Consider the following 20,382-nt stretch of genomic DNA (forward strand, 5'->3'; position numbering starts at 1 on the left):
AGACTTGTTGCACACATGGGGGTGGATGAATGTGTTCCTTTCCCCCCTTTTTTCTAATCCCCTTTTCATTACAACTTCAAGTATTTTTTTATTTTTTTTTTGTAACAACAGCAAATGTTTGTAAATCTACATCTTTTTTCCTAGTCTACTTCACTATTCTACAACCCGGTGCTAAATCAGCAGCCAGAGCAAAAGATCAGCCCCTATTCTACGATTCCATGTCTTTTTTTTTTCTTTTTTTATACATTATTTCCATTTTCTTTTATCCTTACTTACAGTAGGCCACTGGATATTGATTTAATGATTTTTTCTTTTTTTTACTATGAGTAAATTGTAATACTTGCAGCTACAAGGTATGAGTTTTTTTTAAATATATATTTATATATTTATATATTTATAATCTTTTAAAAAGCGTTTAGTCCTTTGGTCCCTATTTCCTAAGGAATGATGCATGTAAATTATCCTGGATTCTCCACATATCTCCTCTTCTTCTTGTTTTCTTCTTCGATCCAGAGCTTGCCCTGTCACAGAGCACAACACCTGTGTAGGCACAAAAACCAAAATGGCAGCAGGCTGGTGTGTGTGTTGTATGTACATGTGCGTGTGTGTGAGCACACACATGAGTTTGCTTTAGTACTTGTGTTGGCATTTGCACGTATTTATACATGTACAAAGTAAGTTGTTTTTTTTTTTTCTTTTTGTCTTTTTGTTTTCCAGTTTTTTTTTTTTTAAGTGTAGCTTCTTTAAACGTGTATGTTTGGTTTATTTTCTGGTTCCATGTGTGTTTATCTATATCCTGTGTCAGTATGCATGCTTTGAGCATAATGAGTCTATAAAGGTTTCTTTTTCCATCATGTCTAAAAAACAGCAGCAAAAAGTTGGTCTCTGCAAAAAATCTTCTTCCACAGACGCCAAAGCAAAACAGGGAAAAAAGAGGCATTTGCGAAGAAAGAATAACTGAAAGGAAATAAATTAAAATAACAACTCTGGGATCCTTCTTTCAGTCACCCAATCTTTCAGCGGCTTTCCAGGAGGATCAAGGGACCACCCTTCCTTCATGATATGTAGCAGAACAAGAAGTCTTTGTACTTTTACTGCACTTGTGGAAATAAGGTGTTGTGGCCCTTCATCCTGTGACACAGAGAAAGAAGGAGAGAATAAGACATGGGAGAATAAGGTGAGTAGATTCAGTGAGGCTGCGGCAAACATGCTCAGGGTTGCTGGCTCCTGGTTATCACACAGACTGACAGGCACAGCCAACAGCATGAGAAACAGACGGGGAGGAGAGGAGAGGGGAAAAGAAAACGGAGTGTGTCAATCACAACCAGAAATAAGTGGGCTAGAGGTGGGTTGGGAGATTTGTGTTTAAACCATATGGAACAGACATCTACACTGTGACAGTACTAATCCAAGGAAGGCCTAATTTAAACTGTCTACATCTTTTTGCATAAAAAAGGAAAACATGAGAAGTTGCTGTCATTTATTTATTTTTCTTTGTTAAATTTATTACAAACAAGCTACAAAATAAGAGAGACGTACAAAGGAGAAGTGAGTGTGCAAAAGTTAAAATTATGTGATAAATAGAATGATAGAAAACTGATGGCTGGAAAGAAACACACATGTATCGACAAATAGCTTCTAATTAGGAAGCCATGAAAAACCAGCCAAGATTTTTCTCTGCCTTTAACTTCATATTGTGAATGTTTCTGTGCCATGGAGCTTTGGATATAAAAGATCTTGTTTACAGCCTATCAGCCCTGATATGTTGCGAGCTACGATTCGGGTAAAGCAAGGCTATGAAATAACAGCAAATCACTCTCTGGGAGTGAACATGAAAGGGTCTGACTTTGTGATGGGAACCCTCGCCCAGGCGTTCTTTGTTCTACTTTCCATTGCTGTAAATGAGCTTGTTACCATTTCATAATAGATCTGCTTTTCAGACATGGGAGCTGAGATTTAAACCTATTTCTTATGTGTAACAAAGCGAGCCCAGCCATTAGTGACATATAGCTCTAGAAGTCCCAATTAAAGATGTATTCGTTTGTACACTGCTAGCAATCTCCCCTACACATTCACAAAAAAAAAAAAAAAAAAAAAAAAAACAAGAGAAGAAAGACGCAATGGCTTCAAAATTGGTCTATTTTCTTTTTTCACCCAAGCAAAAACCTTCCTTGAAAGCATCAAGACTTGTTTTGCCCACCAACTTCATCAAATAATAAGACTTTTTTTAGTCAGAAAAAAGGAAAATCTCCAAAAATTATATGTGCAGTTGTAGATGGCTCTAATAAAGACTGCTGGCAACAGATGCAAAAGATTGTGTACACAAAATGTGCATATGCATTTTTCCCCCCAAGATTTATGAAACCATACATACTTAATTTTCTCTTCTCTCAGTCATTGTTGAGTTCTTATTAGGGGAACCATACCTGATGTCAACAGACATGAATGTACTTAGATAATTCCTGGACACCCACCACTGAGCAACAAATACACACTGATCGCACAGTGATTTATATATTATCTGACTCGAAAATACTGAAAACATGTTTAAAATTGGGCGCGCACACACACACAAACACATTTAGAAATGAATGTGTTCAAAAACAGTTTACTTATATATATATATATATATATATATATATATATATATATATATATATATATATATATATATATATATATATATATATATATATATAAGTAAACTGTTTTTGTAATGTTTGATTGTGTTCAACATGGAAATGGGTATTTACATATAAAGGGAGCATAAATGAGCCCCAAATGTAACCTTAACAGATGCACACCCCTAAAAGTTAAGTCTGAAGGTCACTTAATAATAGTCTTCCCCTGATATCTTCAATTGAAGTTTATCATTATTTTAGGTTTAGGGTTTAGGTAAACTTTATTCATCCCCGAGGGGGAATTCAGGTTCAGGAACAACTTGTCCAAGATTTAACAGACAAACATTTAATATTATACACAGGTCACAGGTCCGAGTAACCTAGGCCTCGCAGCCGGAAATCCAGCGGCGCCATACAACAGATAAGAACAGAGGTACATTAGGATCTAGGGAGGAGGGCAAAAAACAGGTACCACCAGACTGCGCCTCATGAGGACGCAGACTGGAGAGACAAAAAAAACCCAAAACACCTCATATACACATAAGCACAATTTCAGCCAATAGACAACACATAGTCCAGTAGACAACACACTGTCCAGAAAGGCAGTGAGTCAGAGAGTGAGGGAGGGGCACAAGGGAGGAGGACAGAGCATCAATGAACATCCCATTCCTTTCTTGGGAGGGGGTTTTGCCGACCCAAGGCTGCTGGGAAGCCAAATCTAGATATGATTATTTGAGTTTCAGGACAGGAAAATATTTTGCCCTCAGCCTTGAGTCCATGACTGGTCTCACATGCTGGCAGCTATAAACAGCCTGATGTTCGGGGTGTCAATTTCCACCGGTACAAGCAGACATCCACTCAATGCTGGAATCAGTTCTGCGAACCAAGTCTGAAACCACCCCCAGTTTGCCAGTTAGGTTAATACTTAATCCTATTACTAACTTACCTTTGTAATACTGTTCACCAGTTTATTAATTTCTTTAATCATAGAGTAGTAAATCAAAGTTTTTCTGACTAAGCTCATTAGAAATCATGATAACCAGAAAAAAGTGTATCCCGAAACATTTAACTTTCTCACAAATCTCTTTCAGTTTTTTTCATTACAAAAGTTAAAAAAAAAAAAAAAAAAAAAAGCTTGAAGAAACTGTGCCGTGTGTTAATTGGGGTCTTCATCACCTTCCTTTCAGAAATAAATATTTTTTAGATATACCTCTGAAGTATGAGACATGTCAGTTTTTAATATGCTTTCAGGCTTAACTTTGTGAATTTGTCAAGCATGCTTAAGAGATACATATTACTGTTTGGAAACTCACTTTCTGGCCACATGTTCATGTGTGTGTTCCGCAAATTCTTTTGTGGGTAGAAAAGACATTTACAATAAGAAAGAACATTAAAAAAAACCTGTCCTGTACCAATCTTGTAGTCTGTTTTATCTTATATTAATAACCCCGCCATCCCTATCTCCACCCATGTCTACAACACAATATGAAGACTAAACTGCTCTAAAACCACATGTCCATATAGTCTGAAGAATTTGTCGAATGCACATTCTCACTAGACGGTCTTTCCTAATCAGGTATTTGTGGGAAAAGGCATATGCATATTTTTTTTGTGAATGTATCATTTATGCATCTGATGCCAGACAGTTGAAGTATAGTCAAGGCCAAAAAAACATGCCTCTTCATATTTGGTTGGACCAAGTGGGCTTGTCACCTACTGGTCTTTTGACTGAGTAAAAACCTACCAACTCCTTCCAGTGTTGGCTGTGGAGAATAGCACCAATTTCACTTGAAAAGAAAGAACCTTTTCTATTAATCTATTTCCTGACTTTTTAAAATAACAAGTTAAGCAACAATTATTCAGTGTGCAAAAAACAAAGTCATAAGATCTAACTTATCAGATGGCATTCTCTTCCTAAAAACACATACAGCATGCTCACAGGTCAGTGGGTGTATTGCACAGATTTTGGGCCAAGTGAGTCTATTGCACTGCCTTCAACGGTTCCATTGTAATTGTGTTGCACCCTTATAAATAAATAAATGATAAGTGATTCTCATGTTAGGCAAACAACACAATCTTGCAGAAATACTCCCTGTGCAGATGGAATCCACAGAGAAGTGCAATGTCAACATTTGCCTGTGCACTCTGTGAACGTTGGAGATTTAATTGGCTACACAAACATAGGGTCACTTTGGTGATCTCTCAGCTAAACATCTGTCGATAAGATGGAGAGAAAGATCCTTTTTGAAAAGTGTTTAATTGGAGAACAAAATAACAGTTGGGTGGAAGAAGAGCGTTAGATGTAAATGTGAAGAAACAGAGAAATAGAGAATATAGTACATCCATACACATGAACCCCACAAGAGAAAGTAAAACATCACAAGGGCACACGGCACAATGGCACAAAGGGTTAAGGCCACTCCCAGTTATAATCAACCAACCAGTCAGCATGTCATTTACAGGTACCAGCCAAGAACGGCACCGATAACTGCACTCCACAAACTGCCAATATAACAATGTACAGTATATATAGATAAAAGGAGGGCAGAATATGAAGAGATAGAGTTTAGAGATATCAATCAATGCCACGTCATGCAACGCAGTCACAGTCCCACCACATGACGTCATCAAAAGAAAATGACACCATGGGTTTAACTTACGGCAGTGGGAACTTGGCCCCATGACAGGTGTCGGGGGGGGGGGGGGGGTGTGTGGCTATTGCGAAGAAAGGCCACCTCACACTGTGACTGGCCATGTCAGGTTGCCAGGTTGGTTGGGGTGCAAAAATAAAAAAACAAAACAAAAGAAGAAAGAGTGGGATTTTCTTTTCCTTGAATCAGAATTCATAGCACCCTTTCCATTTCTGTGCTTCATACTCACTGATTATGCCTGACAAATCAAATGAGGTTATTATGGTTATTACCATGAAAGTGGAAAAAAAGACAGTAAAACAGAAGTAACAAAACAAACAGTATTTAGCACAGAAAACTGCCCTTTTGTGTTTTAGTGTAGAGGTGAAGTGTTCTCCGGCCGACAATACTTGCAGGTTAAAAGGTTGAATTGATGTTTTCATATGCACAAAGATAACCCTTATAGCAGAAATGCATATTTCAGAAAGTTGTCCTGTCTGAAGTAATTGGATTTACTTTGCATTGTTTGCTATGAGGGTGGCCATGCAGTGAGTGCTTAAGCTTTTTTTTTTTTTTTTTTCATTAAATTTATCTTTCAGACACAGAATGCAGTTTTAGAGTAGCAGGGCTCCTGAGACCAAAAGAAGAGAATGCTGTCTGATCGTGTGTTTAATTCAACTTCAAAGCAACATTGTCAGTGTTAAAGACAAAAAAGAGCTTGTGAACTTATCTACATATGAAAGTTTTTACCTAGAAGAAATACAAAGAAAAATCATAATTCAAGTTCCATCAAAGTTTCTAGAGTAATGAGAGTTTAGAAAGAAGTAAAAAGTTGAACTTTGCATATTTTCTTGCACAAGTGTTTCCCAGCCACAATGTGAGAATTTAAAAATGAAAATGCAAACAAGAATATAATATTGTAAGATGTATTCTGTTTACATATTGTGAAATCAATTTTTTTTTAGTCTCTCAAATTACGACTGTGATAAAAAACTAGCTTCTGAAGCTAAAGTGTAATTTTTCTTTAATGTTGAAAAACTGTTATTGGCTTAGTACTCTTGTTTTGAATTCAACCAGAGAAATGGCGCAGTAAAAAAAAATAAAAAATAGACAATAAAAATAAAAGAAAAGATGGATGTAAGTGGAGAAGTGAAAAGGAGGATGTGGAAAACAAACACACCAGCATGTCTACACACACCTCCTGATTGAGTGATGGAATGTTATCGGGGGAAATGTCTTTACTTGCTTTCAGAGTACATCTCAATGACTGCCCTGTCATTCTGTGCTGTTGCAGGATATTTTCCATTTGTCCCTCCTTAATGTGCTAAATCACACTCCCCCACCCCATTTCTCTTCTCAGTGTGTCAGCTTTGAAAGCTTCTCCTCAATTAGCAGGGCATAGAACGCAATCAAGAAACTGATGGAGCATCTATCATTTGTATTGCACATGCCATCTTGTGGCTTTTAAGGAGTCAAATCTAAACCAAGCAAATGGTATTACCAAGCTTTTATTTATAGAGGAATAGAATGCAGGCTTATGTTTTTGTAATGAAAAGTTGCCCAGCCAGTTGGGTTTGGAGAGTATGCGTCTATATTATTTTTGCATTGGCAGCTGCAGTTTGTAACAGATGGGCGATGATTATTTGAATCAAGTGTGACACTATGAAATTAGTCTGCTGAGGGATGGTGCTGCTAAAAGCAAGCTGCATTTTTATTGTTATGTATGAAAGCTTCGAAGATATCTGACAGCAGATGCAAAATTACGTCACCCCAACAAACATAACGACACAGTAAACTTCACAGCGTGGTAACCCTATACCAAAAATAAAGGGGGAGATGAACATGCTTTACAGGATCAAAATGTTGTTTAAAAGTTATTCATTGTACAGTTAATACATCGCTGCTAATGTTACATTGGAATTACAGCATGTATTAAGTATGACTGTTGCCTTTATTTGGAAGATATGAAAGTCATGAAATCCTATAAATTCCTCCTAAAAAAAGAGGATTTAAGTGAACACAGTGAGGGACGCTTCATTGCTTTGCTGAATATATTTGGGAACTTTCCTTTAAATGGTTTGAAGGATCACTGCTTGTGTTAAGAAACTGCCAATAACTTCAGTAATTTTATAATATGAAATTATAAACCCATTTAGACATATGTATCCACATACAACTTATCTTTATTATTGTGGTATATATTTTCCTATACTGTTCTTTTTTTTTTTTTTTTATTATTATGCAGTTTCTATATTGTATTAAAACTATATAAGCTCAAAAAAAGATTTTTGGTCAATTTTAGGACATTCAGCGTGTGCACCCAAGTATCTTTTTATCCAAGCAATAATAATAGCATTTAGGTATTTTCTTTCTTTAAGATAAATCCAACATAACTTGCTGTATTTCCAATGTAACTATCATTTATGTATTAATTGAACACCAAATCACCTAAATATGAATAAAAAATTATGCTTACAATACATTCGAAACTGTAAGATTTATGCAGCCATCTTCATACAAGGACTGGGATTTATGTTTGCTAAGTGTAGTTTCCAAACATGTTTCTCCACTTTTTTATTTTCCTGTTTTGCATGTGATGTGGAATGCACAAGAAAATTCATGACATAAATAATAGCAGTACATAAACAATTGACAAAAGCCTCATTGTTTAAAGTTTATGCTGGAGGGATTGTATTGACTTAGTTGAACTTTCAAAATGAGCACAATGCAGTAAGCATATCTTCTGCCCAGGGCTGCCCCGATGTTTGTCTGCAGACTCCATCTATTATAATATATAACCAATGCTTAGTAAATATGTGCTTAAAATAGTATTTAACACCCATGAATACCACTGATAGAAAAAACCTTGAATTTGAAAATTTAGATGTTATTTTTGTCGTTTTTTTTTTTTTTCTCTTGATACAAAATATGTTTGCAGTGTAAACTTAATATATCTTGATACCTGTTATACCTGGGACATGAAAAGTCAATTCTTAAAGATATGTATAGTTTGGATTTATACTATACATGTAAATATGTGCACCAGTAATCAGCCATTCTTTTTGTCTGACAGGGACAGATCTATTCAGCGAAACTAAGCAAGTCGCACTGAAAAACATGATTTATATGCTCCTTAGTGGTGAAGATAGCCCAGACATTCATCGTGGGAGCAGAACTTCAAGGTTCCCTGAAATACCAAAACAACAGATGTCCTCATCTGTCATAAACATATTATAGTTTTGCTAGCTGAGAAAGAATTGCAAACAAAAAAACGTCAAGTTTTAAGCATGGTTGCTAACTTATTTCAGAAAAGAACAGATATGCCAAGCATCACTCAAACAAATTAATGGTGCATAGGGTTTTTTCTTGGCCAGCACATTCATTTTTCTATGGCATCTAAAGCACATCTAAATTTACTCTTGTTAATCTTCTCACTGATTTTTCCCAATACTCAAGGTGCAGCATGAATTTTCCCAGGCAGTTGACAGAAATATATTGCTGAGTTATTTTAGGAGAGAAATAATTGACATTTTCTTTTTATAAGACGATGAATGAGTCGTCAACACTGTACCCGTAAATGGTTATTTATGCACAGCTGGTTGTTACTGATATCATCAGTTTGACCTGGAGCTTTGAACAGGTGTGAATTAAAGGTGACATATCTCAAAAAAAAATTTACATATTTTTATGTAATTTCCATTGATCATGCAGGGACAAAGTCCGGTCTCAGTTGCAAAGTATTTACCCACATTCCCCTGGTTGAATAAATGTAATTTGAAACTGTCATAGTTATTCTTCCATTTTCATGGTTTCTGTTTTGACATTCTCATAACTGAGAATTATATAGATATAGAATTCCTGGGTGATTTATACCTCCATTACCTACAACACTGTAATGCTTTTGTGTACTTCTTTCTTCAGAACTTTGTCCTTACATTTGTCGTCTTTTTTTCCAAGGGATCTAAAAGCTCAAGGAAGCACTAAAAAGCAAATAATAGTAAAGTTATAAAGTGAGTAAAAATAATTTTGTTTTCTTTGCAGATTATTTTATATTAATATTGCCCAGGCATACACAACTTTGGCATGCCTTCAAGACCGAGTTCATCCATCACGGTTTTCTACATGAAATAGTTTTAATTGGCGCTAGTGTTCATGGCATGTGTGTGACAGTACCTGGGTATGGACAGCGGACAAGTCAGTAAGGTCGGTTGGCATCCTTTGGCCGCTTTAGCTGCACCTTCAGCCTCTTCATGCCTATCTGAAAACCGTTCATGGCCTGGATAGCGGCTTGAGCACTGGACGGATTATCAAAACTCACAAAGCCTGAGACGAGACCACAGAGCAGGGGAGGGTTGAGACATGTAGAGAGAAAAATGAGAGAGATGAGGGGAAAATGGGAAGAGGAAAAGAAGAGAAAAGACAGGCGAGATGAACGAAGAGAAGAAAAACCTTTTTAACTCTTAACAATGACACGACAATAGGTCTTTGTTTTCTCTTTTCAGTAGATTAATTGAAAATCTCTGAATTAAAAAGATTATATACCACAAAGGCTAACAACACAGATATTAAAAATCAAACAAAGACTTATTAGTAACTGGGAGCTAAAATCGAACAGAAAAGAAAAAGGGTGGAAAAAAAGACATGAAAAGGTTTTCAGAGATTACAAATAGGAAAAAAGAAAAACCGAGTCTCACGTTATAAGTGGATTTTTTTTTTTTAGAGCAAAGCAGGGTCTGTATATGTTACCTGAGTGTTTGAGCCTTATAAGAACAGCAGTCCTGCGTGTGTGTGTGTGTGTGTGTGTGTGTGGGTAAGCTAGTGTCTGTTTTCAATTTATGTGTGTGACTGAGCATGTATCTAAGTAAAGAGCAAAGGGCAGGAGGTCGGAATGAGATGCTAGGAGCAAGGTGTGTAGGACGGGGGTGCCTGCTACTCTGAGTTATCACCTGGGTGTCGAGACAGAATGAGCCCACAGCTTTCCCCGCCGGGACTCCTTGCCTGCTCTTATCAGACACCTCTGTGATTGACGGCCAGAATTTTCCGCCTGCCAGCTGATTTGATCACACTGCTATGGGTCCAATTTAATTTGGGGGGAGAGGGCAGGCTTTTGTCAGTGCGGGTGAGATAAGGCTGCTTCTTTTACAAACCTTTTAAACAAACTGAGCTGGGAAGGGCCTGTCAGTTGGTAGTGATCCCCCCTCCCAATCCTACACTCATGCAAATGCATGCACGCGCACACACACACACACATGAGCCGTGGCTTTAATGACTCTCCATACCTCACATTTACATCCATATGCCAAAAGAGTGATGAGATTTTTTTTTTTTTTTAAGTGCAGAGAAATACACCACAGACTACATTACAAACTTTCAATTTGTGCACATTAAAGCAGATGTGTGTGTTTTTCTTTTCCTCATCAGTGTTTTGCTTTTCTTTTTCTAGAAGTGCAACATAGTCTAAGTTAAAGAGAGTTACTGACTAAATTTCAATGAGCAATGGATTAAGCTAATAGTCCTGACATGAGAAAAAAAAAAAAAAAAACAACTTGACAGAGCTCTTTAGTAATTGGTTTCATTTGTTGACATTGTGATTATTCTTTCATCTCACTGAGTATTATCAATGTTTACTCTCTAGAAGTGGAAACAGCCAATCATTTATGTTGTCAGTCATTTGGGTGACATGTTTGCTACACAAGAAAACATTCCCAAAAGGTTTTTATCTGCTCAAGTGTGTATCAGCTCCTTGAAAAAGAAGTGATGCAAAAGATTTATTGGTAAAATTATCTGTACAGCTATTACCATTAAAATTTTCTAATATTCAGTGTAAAATGCTTGTTAAGAACAAAAATGGGAACACCATTATTACTTCAGAAAGCACAGTTCTTCATCTCCCTGACATTTTTTGCCCAGAGGCTTTTCAACAGCCTCAAACAAAGCTTGACAAAATTAATAGAAGCATCAGTTCTAGTTATTTAATTTCTTGATAGAAATTATCTTTGCATCTTTAAAATATTTCAAGAACAAACAAGATAGACCATGAGGGTTTTTTTTTTTAAGGTTTCATTTTGTGCCAAGCACCGATTAGATAACGTTTGTTTTATTTTTGGCAACTTTACCATAACTCATAAATCCTCATTGTATTTATTTTGTTCCTTAAAATGTTGCTCAGCTCCTCGGGAGGAAGTGCTGTTCTGCTGTCCATTGCCATCATAAAATACAGTTAATATGGGGCCTGTGATGGTTCTGCAACAATGATCAGAGGGATAATACATGCAATGTAACATCCACAACAGTGTCAGAACCAAAGTTTTCCCATCAGCTCCCCTAACTGAACATGCCTAAATTCAATCTAATAGGCCTTGAAAAGAAAACTATATTACTTGATACACATGCACAGTCTTTGTTCTTTCAAAAGGATAATGAATGATATAGAACGATGTAAATATTTCCAATTCAGCCATCAGACTGGCTGGTGTTTAATAAATTCAGTGCAACACCAAGTGTGCATTTGAATTGTTTGGGGGGAAAAAAGCGAAGAAGCAGGTTGAGCAGTTAAAATGACTTCTGCTATGTTTTTCTTTCCCTCACCAAAAAAACAGTTGTAGTAAAGATGTGTACAGTGGGGACTTGATAGTTGGTCTTAGAAAATCATTTCTTCTTTAACATAGCTTCTCTGGGGGCAACTAGGTTATGACCAAGTGCTTAACCTAAACTGAGGGATCAGAGAGTGTAACGCTCCTACAATCTAAGTGTGGTTCTTATGTTTTCATTTTGATGGTCATTGTTTGCTGCGTTTAATTGTTTTTTTTTTTCTGCCTAAATTAAGCAAATATGGTTTTAACGTGAATGTAATGTGGTACATTAATTGATTTTTTTGCTATCTGCACAGCTAAAATATTTAGCAGATAGGCACCAATTAAATGATTCTAACAGACACTGAAGAGAACATTAAAGATATTACATTACGAAAAAATATCAACAGGAGAAGATTGATCCTATTTTCAAAGGGCTTTTAGGTAAATTACTTGTAAAAAGCATTCTGGCTGCTTCTAAAAACCACGTTCTATTCGAGGTGTATGTGGTGTGTACTCCATGCACAAAAGACCTTTTGAAATCTATTTTCATCTTAATTCCAGCAAATTCCACTGAATATGCTAAGCTTTGATCAATTTTAAATGCCAATATGGAGTGAATGAAGACATAAGACTGAGTCTAATGTTAAAGTCTTAGGTTAAACCCAACACGTCTGTAAATCACTCTGGGTAAAGCATGTTTTCCTCATGAATGTTTATATTTACTTCATTTAAATGGCATGCGTTACTGACATGCCACCATAACAAAAGGACATGCTTGAGCATGTCACATATACATCTACTTTGTCCTTCTTCAAGCAATACTTAACTTAGTAAACATATCTGAATAAGACATTTATACATCCCTTTAGGATCTCCTCCAAATCCTATACTCAAGATTCTTTAAACTTTTTACATCATTTTTAAACTCTCATGGTTCTCAGTTTGTACTCTGTTTCAGAGCGATATCTTATCATCTCCACACATAATCCCAGTATGTATGTCACCAGTGCAACAGAGAAATCAGAGCATGTGTGCAAAGATAACTGTTACAACTCACAAGCTGCATGCTACATTGACAAGCAGTTTGCCAGAAAAGAATTCTGTTGACTAAAAGCAAACATGTAGACATGCTGATATGTATCATTTCCAATACATTCCTCAGGCTTTAGAAAAGTTCCTTTCAGCTAACAACCTCATTTCTTTACATAAGCATGCACAAGGTCAGTGTCTTTAGTTTAGGTTTGCTAATCATCACAGGTTTCTACAAATGTATAATTTATGTAGAGGTACAGAAAATAAATCTGCTCATTTTTCTGTGTCTTCATGTCCATTTACCAATCAAGGATAAATCCAGACTATTATGGTGACTTTTACTAAATTGTTTGAAGCATGTGAAGTTCATCTTAATCTCTTACATCTTCTTTCTAATTTGTCAACACACTACAGAACAGCCTTGAGTCCATAAAAGGTTGAAAAAATTAGAGTGAAGGAAACTCTGAAAAACCAAAAAATGAATTGCTGTTTTTTAAGGTAACATCTTAATTACTACTGAGAGGGTCGCTGGCTGTTTGACTGACAGGGTTAGTGAGAGGCATATGTTCAGAGGAGAACATGCACCGTGAGTGTGAGAGACAGACTGTCCTGAGATGGACAGATGAGCGAGGTGAGGAAGAAGGGAGAGAGCCTCATAGAAATGCCACATTGAAGAGAAACTGAAAGAAAGCCAATGATGGGAGGCTCTCTCTGCGCTTGTCTCCTGGGTGCGGCTGTCCAACTGAATCAACAGCGAGCCCCACACCAGTCTATTATTATCTCTTTAAGCCCATGGATTCCACCTGCACCACCTCCACCCTGATGAACTGCTATACTGTGTAGGAGGCGAGACGTAAGGAGGGGAGGGCTGACGGGATGCTGCTGGGTTGCCCGACTGAAGGTAGAGTGGAGGCTGGGAAAATGATTATCCTTTGCATGAAGGAGGCTGGGAAATGAGAACTGTCTTAATTTAATAAAGAACTGGCATATTGTAAACTTTTGCATTTGGTCATTGCTGATTTAGCTGTTTTGCAGTCCGAGTAGGAGTCACACAATGGATGAACCTGAGCAAACAACTCAACCAAATTAGTAGCTAAACTAGGTAAACTTGTATTTTTCATGATAATGTATACCTTTTGATAGTTAAATAATTATTTTGGTTTGTTTATGCTAATCAGCCATTAGCTGCAGGTAATCATGAATTCCTACCGGTTTCCTAAAACAGATAGGAATTCTTTGTAGCTAGCCTAGCTATCAGCCACAAAGCAAGAAATGGAAAGAGCAAAAGAAAAAAACAAATCATGACATGGCATTTTTAATGTGTTCTTTTTTTTTTTTTTTGACCATACATAAATTTAAGTTCATAAATCAGTTTGTCATTAAAATAAATTATATTTTTTAGAGAAGTTTTTTTTTTTTTTTTTTTTTTTCTTTTTCCCGATGGCAAAAAAACTCTTTGTGTAATTCCTGTTCTAAGTAGCTCTCCAATTTCTGTTTATCCAACCCAAGAGCACTCTGACTGCTGGCTGCTTCAGGTGATTTCTCATAAGTACTTCACATAACCATATAAAAAAATAAACAATGATATTCCTTTAATATGTAGTTTAAAAGAAAGTTGAGAGACAAAATGAATGTCAATTGTCATTAGGGGACAAATCAAATTAACCGAAATCTGCCTGAATCTGCTTGAGACTTTGAACTTGTTTATTACTTCTGTAAAGCTGGGTGTTTTAACATGCATCAAGATTGACTTGCCTTTGGAGCCTTACTTAAGCACCCACTCAAAGAACGTCAGTTTTTAGCACTAGGTTTTATTCATCAGGCTGGGATGTTGCCTCTTGCTCCTTTTTCATGTGATGAAACCAAGGAGCTTTGCTCCTTAATTTCCCTCCTCACCCCCTTGTGCAGGGGCATGCAATGCTACTCCAAAAATGTTAATTGCACCTTGATTAGGACAGACAGTGAAAATAAAAGCAAAGGCAAACACTAATTGCAGGGAAGCAACAAGAGTCATGAGATGAGTACCAAACAGCCACTGAGTGACGTTCATCATTCAGTGTTTTTTCTTTTTTTTTTTTTTCTGTCATTAACATTAATTGTTGACTCACCGAAACATTTGCTCTGATTGGTTGCTCGGTCCACAAAGACTTTGGCGGAGATGACGTTGCCAAAAGGTAGGAACATTTGCATGAGCTCAGCGTCTCCAAACTCCTGGGGCAGGTGATAAATAAACAGGTTGCAACCTTCTGGCCCTGGTGATGAGAGAAAGGCAGCAGGAGGGTTATGTGGGAGCGTAAACAGGAGATGCCCAGTGAGAGGGAGACTGACCATGATAATGTGGGTGGAAAAATTACCATAAAGGGATCAAGGCAACGATGCAATAATGCAAAAAGTATTCATTTGTAAAACCTGATTATTCTTACATTTGTAGACCATAATCCCATTTTAAATATGTTGTTTGTACAGCATCTTTGTGTGTGTGTGTGTGTGTGTGTGTGTGTGTGTGTGTGTGTTTTCCATTTGAATCCTCTAGGGCCCTGCTACACATATGGCAATGTCATAACTAAAGGGGCTATTTCAATAAACCCTACACTTACATTTCAGTACTTTCTTAGAAAATAGGCTGGCAAAGAGAAAATATAGTCAAACAGAAAGAAAGAAAGGAATAGGGGAGGAAAAAATAAAAGCAAGAACAGCCTGTTGTTAAAGTAGAGATCACGAGAAAGGTTGATTGAAAGAGAGAGACTGAGATGTTTATTCGGACACTGGACCACTGAGACATGGAGAAACAGAGAGGAGGCAGAGCACACATTAAGACATAAGCCAAGTTTTTGCTCCAATTACTATGTGACAGAGGGACTGTCTTCCAGTCTCTATCCATCCCTCTATACTCATCTAACCAGCTGCCACATATTGTGCAGGCCAATCTGGATAAAGACAGGAATGAACTGGAGAGAGACAAGACACAGAGAGAGAGGGAGCCAAGGATGGACACATCGAGAAGAAAAAGAGCGAGGGATGTGATGGACTTAGAGACAGTAAGCTTGGCTGCCTGGCTAGCTTCCTCTGCTGTCTCATTGCTCAGGGTCATAGCATGACAAGATGAGACGGGGTCTGGTGAGAAGGCTGATAAGAGGGCTGCAGTGGTAGCTGGCTGTAGTGCTGCTATGTCTCGGCAAGATATAGGACACACACCCACAGAAAATGGGATTTTTTGTTTGTTTTGTTTTTAATGATAATGGAGTCTGAATCTCTGTTTGTCTATGTTTAAGTGGTTCACATTATGGTGAGTTCTTGCTTTTAAAAGGGTTTTAGGGAATTGAATACCTGAAGCTGGTTTGCAAGACTTTTTATTTGGCATGCTGAATAATTCTTTGCACTCATGTTAAAAGCAGAATATTTTAATGATTACATAACCACCTTCATGCATCACTTTTTCACATGCTTGCTGTACATTGAGACTTGTGTCCTATTTGGTTGGACAGCAGAAAATCTTATTTGAACTCTCAGGTGGAAGGGAAATGACTGCGAGCTGAGGTTTCTCATGAGGTTTTACCTTTGTTGACGTTACCTGCATGTGGAGTTCACAATGGTCCTAATGCTGACAATGCTAATTAGCCACGTGGAAGCAAAAACATGCCTGACTTATGAAGGTAGATCATTCGGATAACGTGTTAAATGGAAAAAGTCTTTTTTTTATTTTTTCATCAATTTTGTATATTTATTTTTATTTGCCTGCTAGAGATCATGTTGTACTTTGACCCAGAATATACAGTGGGTAGATTAACATTTATACAGAGAATGTAGTGGCTGTTTGTAGTGGACTATATTTTGTGACTGTGGGTCAGCTAATATTGCCTTTTTTTTTTTTTTACTGGACGGTATGTACTTTAATTACCAGTTTGACTCTGCATACAAAGATGTCTTGGTCAAGACACTGAACCCTACATTGTCCCCAATATGCTTAACGGTGTTTAATTGTAGAGAAAAGCAGTGCTGCCTATCATATATGGAGTTTGTTCATATTAGAAGCTTTGTAATATTTTGTATTTTGTAAAAGCTCATTTTAGAGCCTAGGCAAAGTTAAAAGTACGCTATGTAAACAGTTACCATTGAACTTATTTTAAGAACTGTTTGTGGTTTCTGTTGGTATAAATCATTTTAACTCAGTTATCCTTCTTATTTACATATCAACTTTTTAGGTGAAATTGGATCCTGAGTAAGGTGAACAGACTAGATGCAGAAAGGTTTTCTCCTTTTTGCTCTGTGGATTAAGATTTGAGCTACTTTTGCTTTACCCTTCTCAGAAATAAAAGACTACTGCATCACAGAGACCATTTAATTTCTCAATAACTAAGATATGATATTAGTGTAACATGCAAAGTCATGCAGCCTACGATGTAACACTGAAGTACACTAAAAGACTATTTCTCTTACATTACAGATATAATTTGTTTGGTTAAAATTACAGCTCAGGATTTATTTTTTTATTTTGACATACATATATACCTAAAATGACTTTGTTGTTGATAGTGTAGCTCTCAGTTCAAGCTGTGACTTGACTGTTCCAGTATATTCAGGTTTGGATGTATCTTGTTAAATGGCAGGGCTGCAGACTGTGGCAGTGGACTGAGACAGGCTGGGATAGCAGCCAAAACCCTGAGGAGGCCAGAACTCAGACAAGCCACTGGCTAAACCAAGAATAGCTCTCCATGTGTGCCGATGTCTGTGGCTGTGTCTGTGTTTGTTTTACTGTGACTTCTATCATTGGCTACGGTTACATTATGTTTTGTTTTGTTTTTTTTTTTCAATCAGAATTAATAAATCCAAATGATTTAATACAGAATTAACGTATTCTTCTACAAGTTTACATGAAAATAATAATTCCGAATGAAAGTTCACATGAAATACGTCCTTGCTTAATTCTCCTTTGAGCGTCGGGTTGGGAAGGGTTCTAATTGGACAGAGGGTGCACGTGACGTATCTGGAAATAAGCAAAGTACCAGCTCAACACGAGTATACTACTTCACTTTTTGCAGCAACAGAAAAGGAGAAGAATGATAGACCACCGAACATGGTAGGTAAAACAACGCACATCATCAGGACAGGACAAGGTAACGATCATGCACAGAACAACCAGAATTAACTTGGAGCGGAATTAAGGTTTATATGACAGAGGAATTAAATAGTTTGGAATTAAAATGCAAATAAACCAGCCACTTATATTGGAATTAAGTTTAATTCCAAATAGCAGTTTGCATTAGGAATGAAGTGTTTACGTGGTCATTTTTCATCAGTTTAAAGCAGAATAAACTTTTATTCGGGACTAAACAGGAATTAAAACTCCCATGTAAACATAGCAGTTCTTACCAATAAAGAACATATGTTAAAGTAGCAATGTGAGTTGAAATCTTCATTATCACAATTTCATTTGTTTTTTTATTGATTTAGCATGTGAAGGGAATAAGTTTGAGTCTCATCAGTTTTCCTACAAACAAAGCGAAACTGTGACTATCGCTTATGCTCCTTATGGAAAATTTTAAATGTAAACTAACTTTTCCTCTTGGTAATGTTGGAAACACTCAATTGAAACTCCGTATATTGAATATTCATGTCAATCTCTGCTGTCTGATATAATCATATAGATGAATAATTGAGACTGACAAATGGTGTCAAAAAGAGTGATTTACCATCAAAGTATATCCTATGCTTTATTACATCTGATGCTGTGGCACAAGAATGAACGCTACACTAGGAATGGTAATAAATGATTATGCATGCAGCTAATTAATCTGATGAATATTTATAACCACTTAAACACATTGTAATGGACTGATTAAGCAGTCCAACGCTGCGAGTTTGAATTAGTGCAGTTTTTGAATAATGACAGAGTAACTTTCCATCTCACTGCTAATGTTCTTCTCTGTAAGAAGAGGGGAGCCTTTTCCTCACATTTTCCCCAGCCAGCTTTTTCCCTCCCTCGCTAATTCAAAGCAGTGCAGCTACATTAGAATGGAACATGGCAATTATCACCTTTTATCTTGGGTGGGCGCGCTTGCTCGCTCTTACCTTCCCTCTGTTGCTGGGGAATGATGGTTGGTTGCTGGGGGAACGCTTGGCTGATTGGCGCATAGGCGGCAGGGTAGGCTGCTGTTGCAAAGGGAGAACCAGAGTGGAATTTTTCACATCTCTATTTTCATATTTGACACAACAAAACTCAAATCATTATTCCATTGTTCATTTGTGTCCTCTAGACATTGCATAAATAAATTGCATTATGACTTGGAGCATTGGCTCATTTGGTTGGTGGATCACTACACAAAGAGAAAGGCAAAGAGGGGAGTGGAGTGCGGGTTTGACTAAGCAGACATACAAAGAAAGAGAGGGAGACTTACACCATGTTAATGAGAGCTGATGTCAGGCACAAAGCATTGGTTATGAGAGGTCTGTCATCGCTCATGTACAAGGCTATGGCAGGCTCAAATCCACAGCTCTCAGTGTACTTTTGGAATTAGGCTGTTTTGTGTGTGGCTGTATAATCAGGAAAACTGAAAATCCCTTTCCAATCCTAATGTAAAGTAGCCTAATCCAAGAGGAAATTGGCTGGTCATCTGGCTATCTCTACCTGTCATGGTGTCTACTGATGTGTCAAACCAAAAGGGAGAGGAAGAGGCAAAGAGACAGATGGAGGAAGTGAGAGAGTAGAGGAGTTAGGAGAGACAGATCACCTGCGTAGTGCTGGACACCAGCATAAGCCTGTTGGAGAGGGTCAGTCACTGTTGGACTCTGTGCTGCAGAGAGATGAAATACGAGACAGAGAAAAGGAGGGTGACAATGGAGAAAATGGAAGCAAAAGAGAATATGAAAGGACACTTAGAAAAAGAGATAATGTTAAAGATCAAGACAGAAATTGGCGTTGCGGTAGAGATCCATCAGGCGGTAGGATCACACAGGGAGTGGGAGAAATTTAGGTTGTCATATCTTCCAGTTCTTCAGAATGCCTGTTCGCCCCAGATGTTTGCATCAAATATTAACAACGTGCCAAACAAACCACTTTGTAGTTCATTACGATTGCAGCTGCCTTTGCATAATGCAGAAAACGGGGAGTGAGTGTCTGTCAATTCTTCAGGAATCAGCTCCAGAGAACATTAAGTAGTGGCGGACTGGTTGAGACCCATCAAATTAACCACAACTGACTGATGGATCAACTGATGGATTCATAATAACAATGGGGAAGGCTTCTCAGAAATCTGCCAAAGAATCAGTTCATTTAGCTTCAGATTCTATACAAATTAAAAAAAAAAAAAAAAAAAACCTTTGTCAATCTTTTTTTTTTTTCTTCTTTTGAAAAAGACTTTTCATGACCTTTAAACTGTAAACTGTGATTCAATTTGTCTCTACAAACAGATTGAACTTTAATTGTGACGAATAAGTAAAGTTTTCATTTAGATCAAGTACAACACTACAGTAAGCAAACACTGAGAGATCTGTGTGAGCAGCTAACACTATCAGGATCAAGCAACC

The 20,382-nt window shown here is 37.2% G+C and overlaps 1 protein-coding gene across 9 annotated transcripts in view; it reads right to left on the reverse strand.

Moving 5' to 3' along the window:
- Positions 1–9,446: 9,446 nt before the first annotated feature.
- celf6 (CUGBP Elav-like family member 6) overlaps positions 9,447–20,382 on the reverse strand; it is a gene marked incomplete at both ends in the record, with an annotated part of 135,532 nt that continues 124,596 nt past the window's right edge. For 3 of the 9 annotated variants that reach the window (XM_079238210.1, XM_079238209.1, XM_079238215.1), the window contains 4 exons: positions 9,447–9,574; positions 15,027–15,110; positions 18,928–19,008; positions 19,587–19,649. In XM_079238210.1, coding sequence (XP_079094336.1) covers positions 9,447–9,574; positions 15,027–15,110; positions 18,928–19,008; positions 19,587–19,649 — 356 coding nt within the window. Of the gene's footprint in view, positions 9,575–14,966; positions 15,111–18,927; positions 19,009–19,586; positions 19,650–20,382 lie in introns of all 9 variants that reach the window. The other 6 variants (XM_079238208.1, XM_079238214.1, XM_079238213.1 and 3 more) reach the window with 2 other exon arrangements.

This window comes from Telmatherina bonti (genome assembly GCF_933228915.1).
Source record: "Telmatherina bonti genome assembly, chromosome: 1".
In the NCBI taxonomy this organism is placed as follows: Eukaryota; Metazoa; Chordata; class Actinopteri; order Atheriniformes; family Telmatherinidae; genus Telmatherina; species Telmatherina bonti.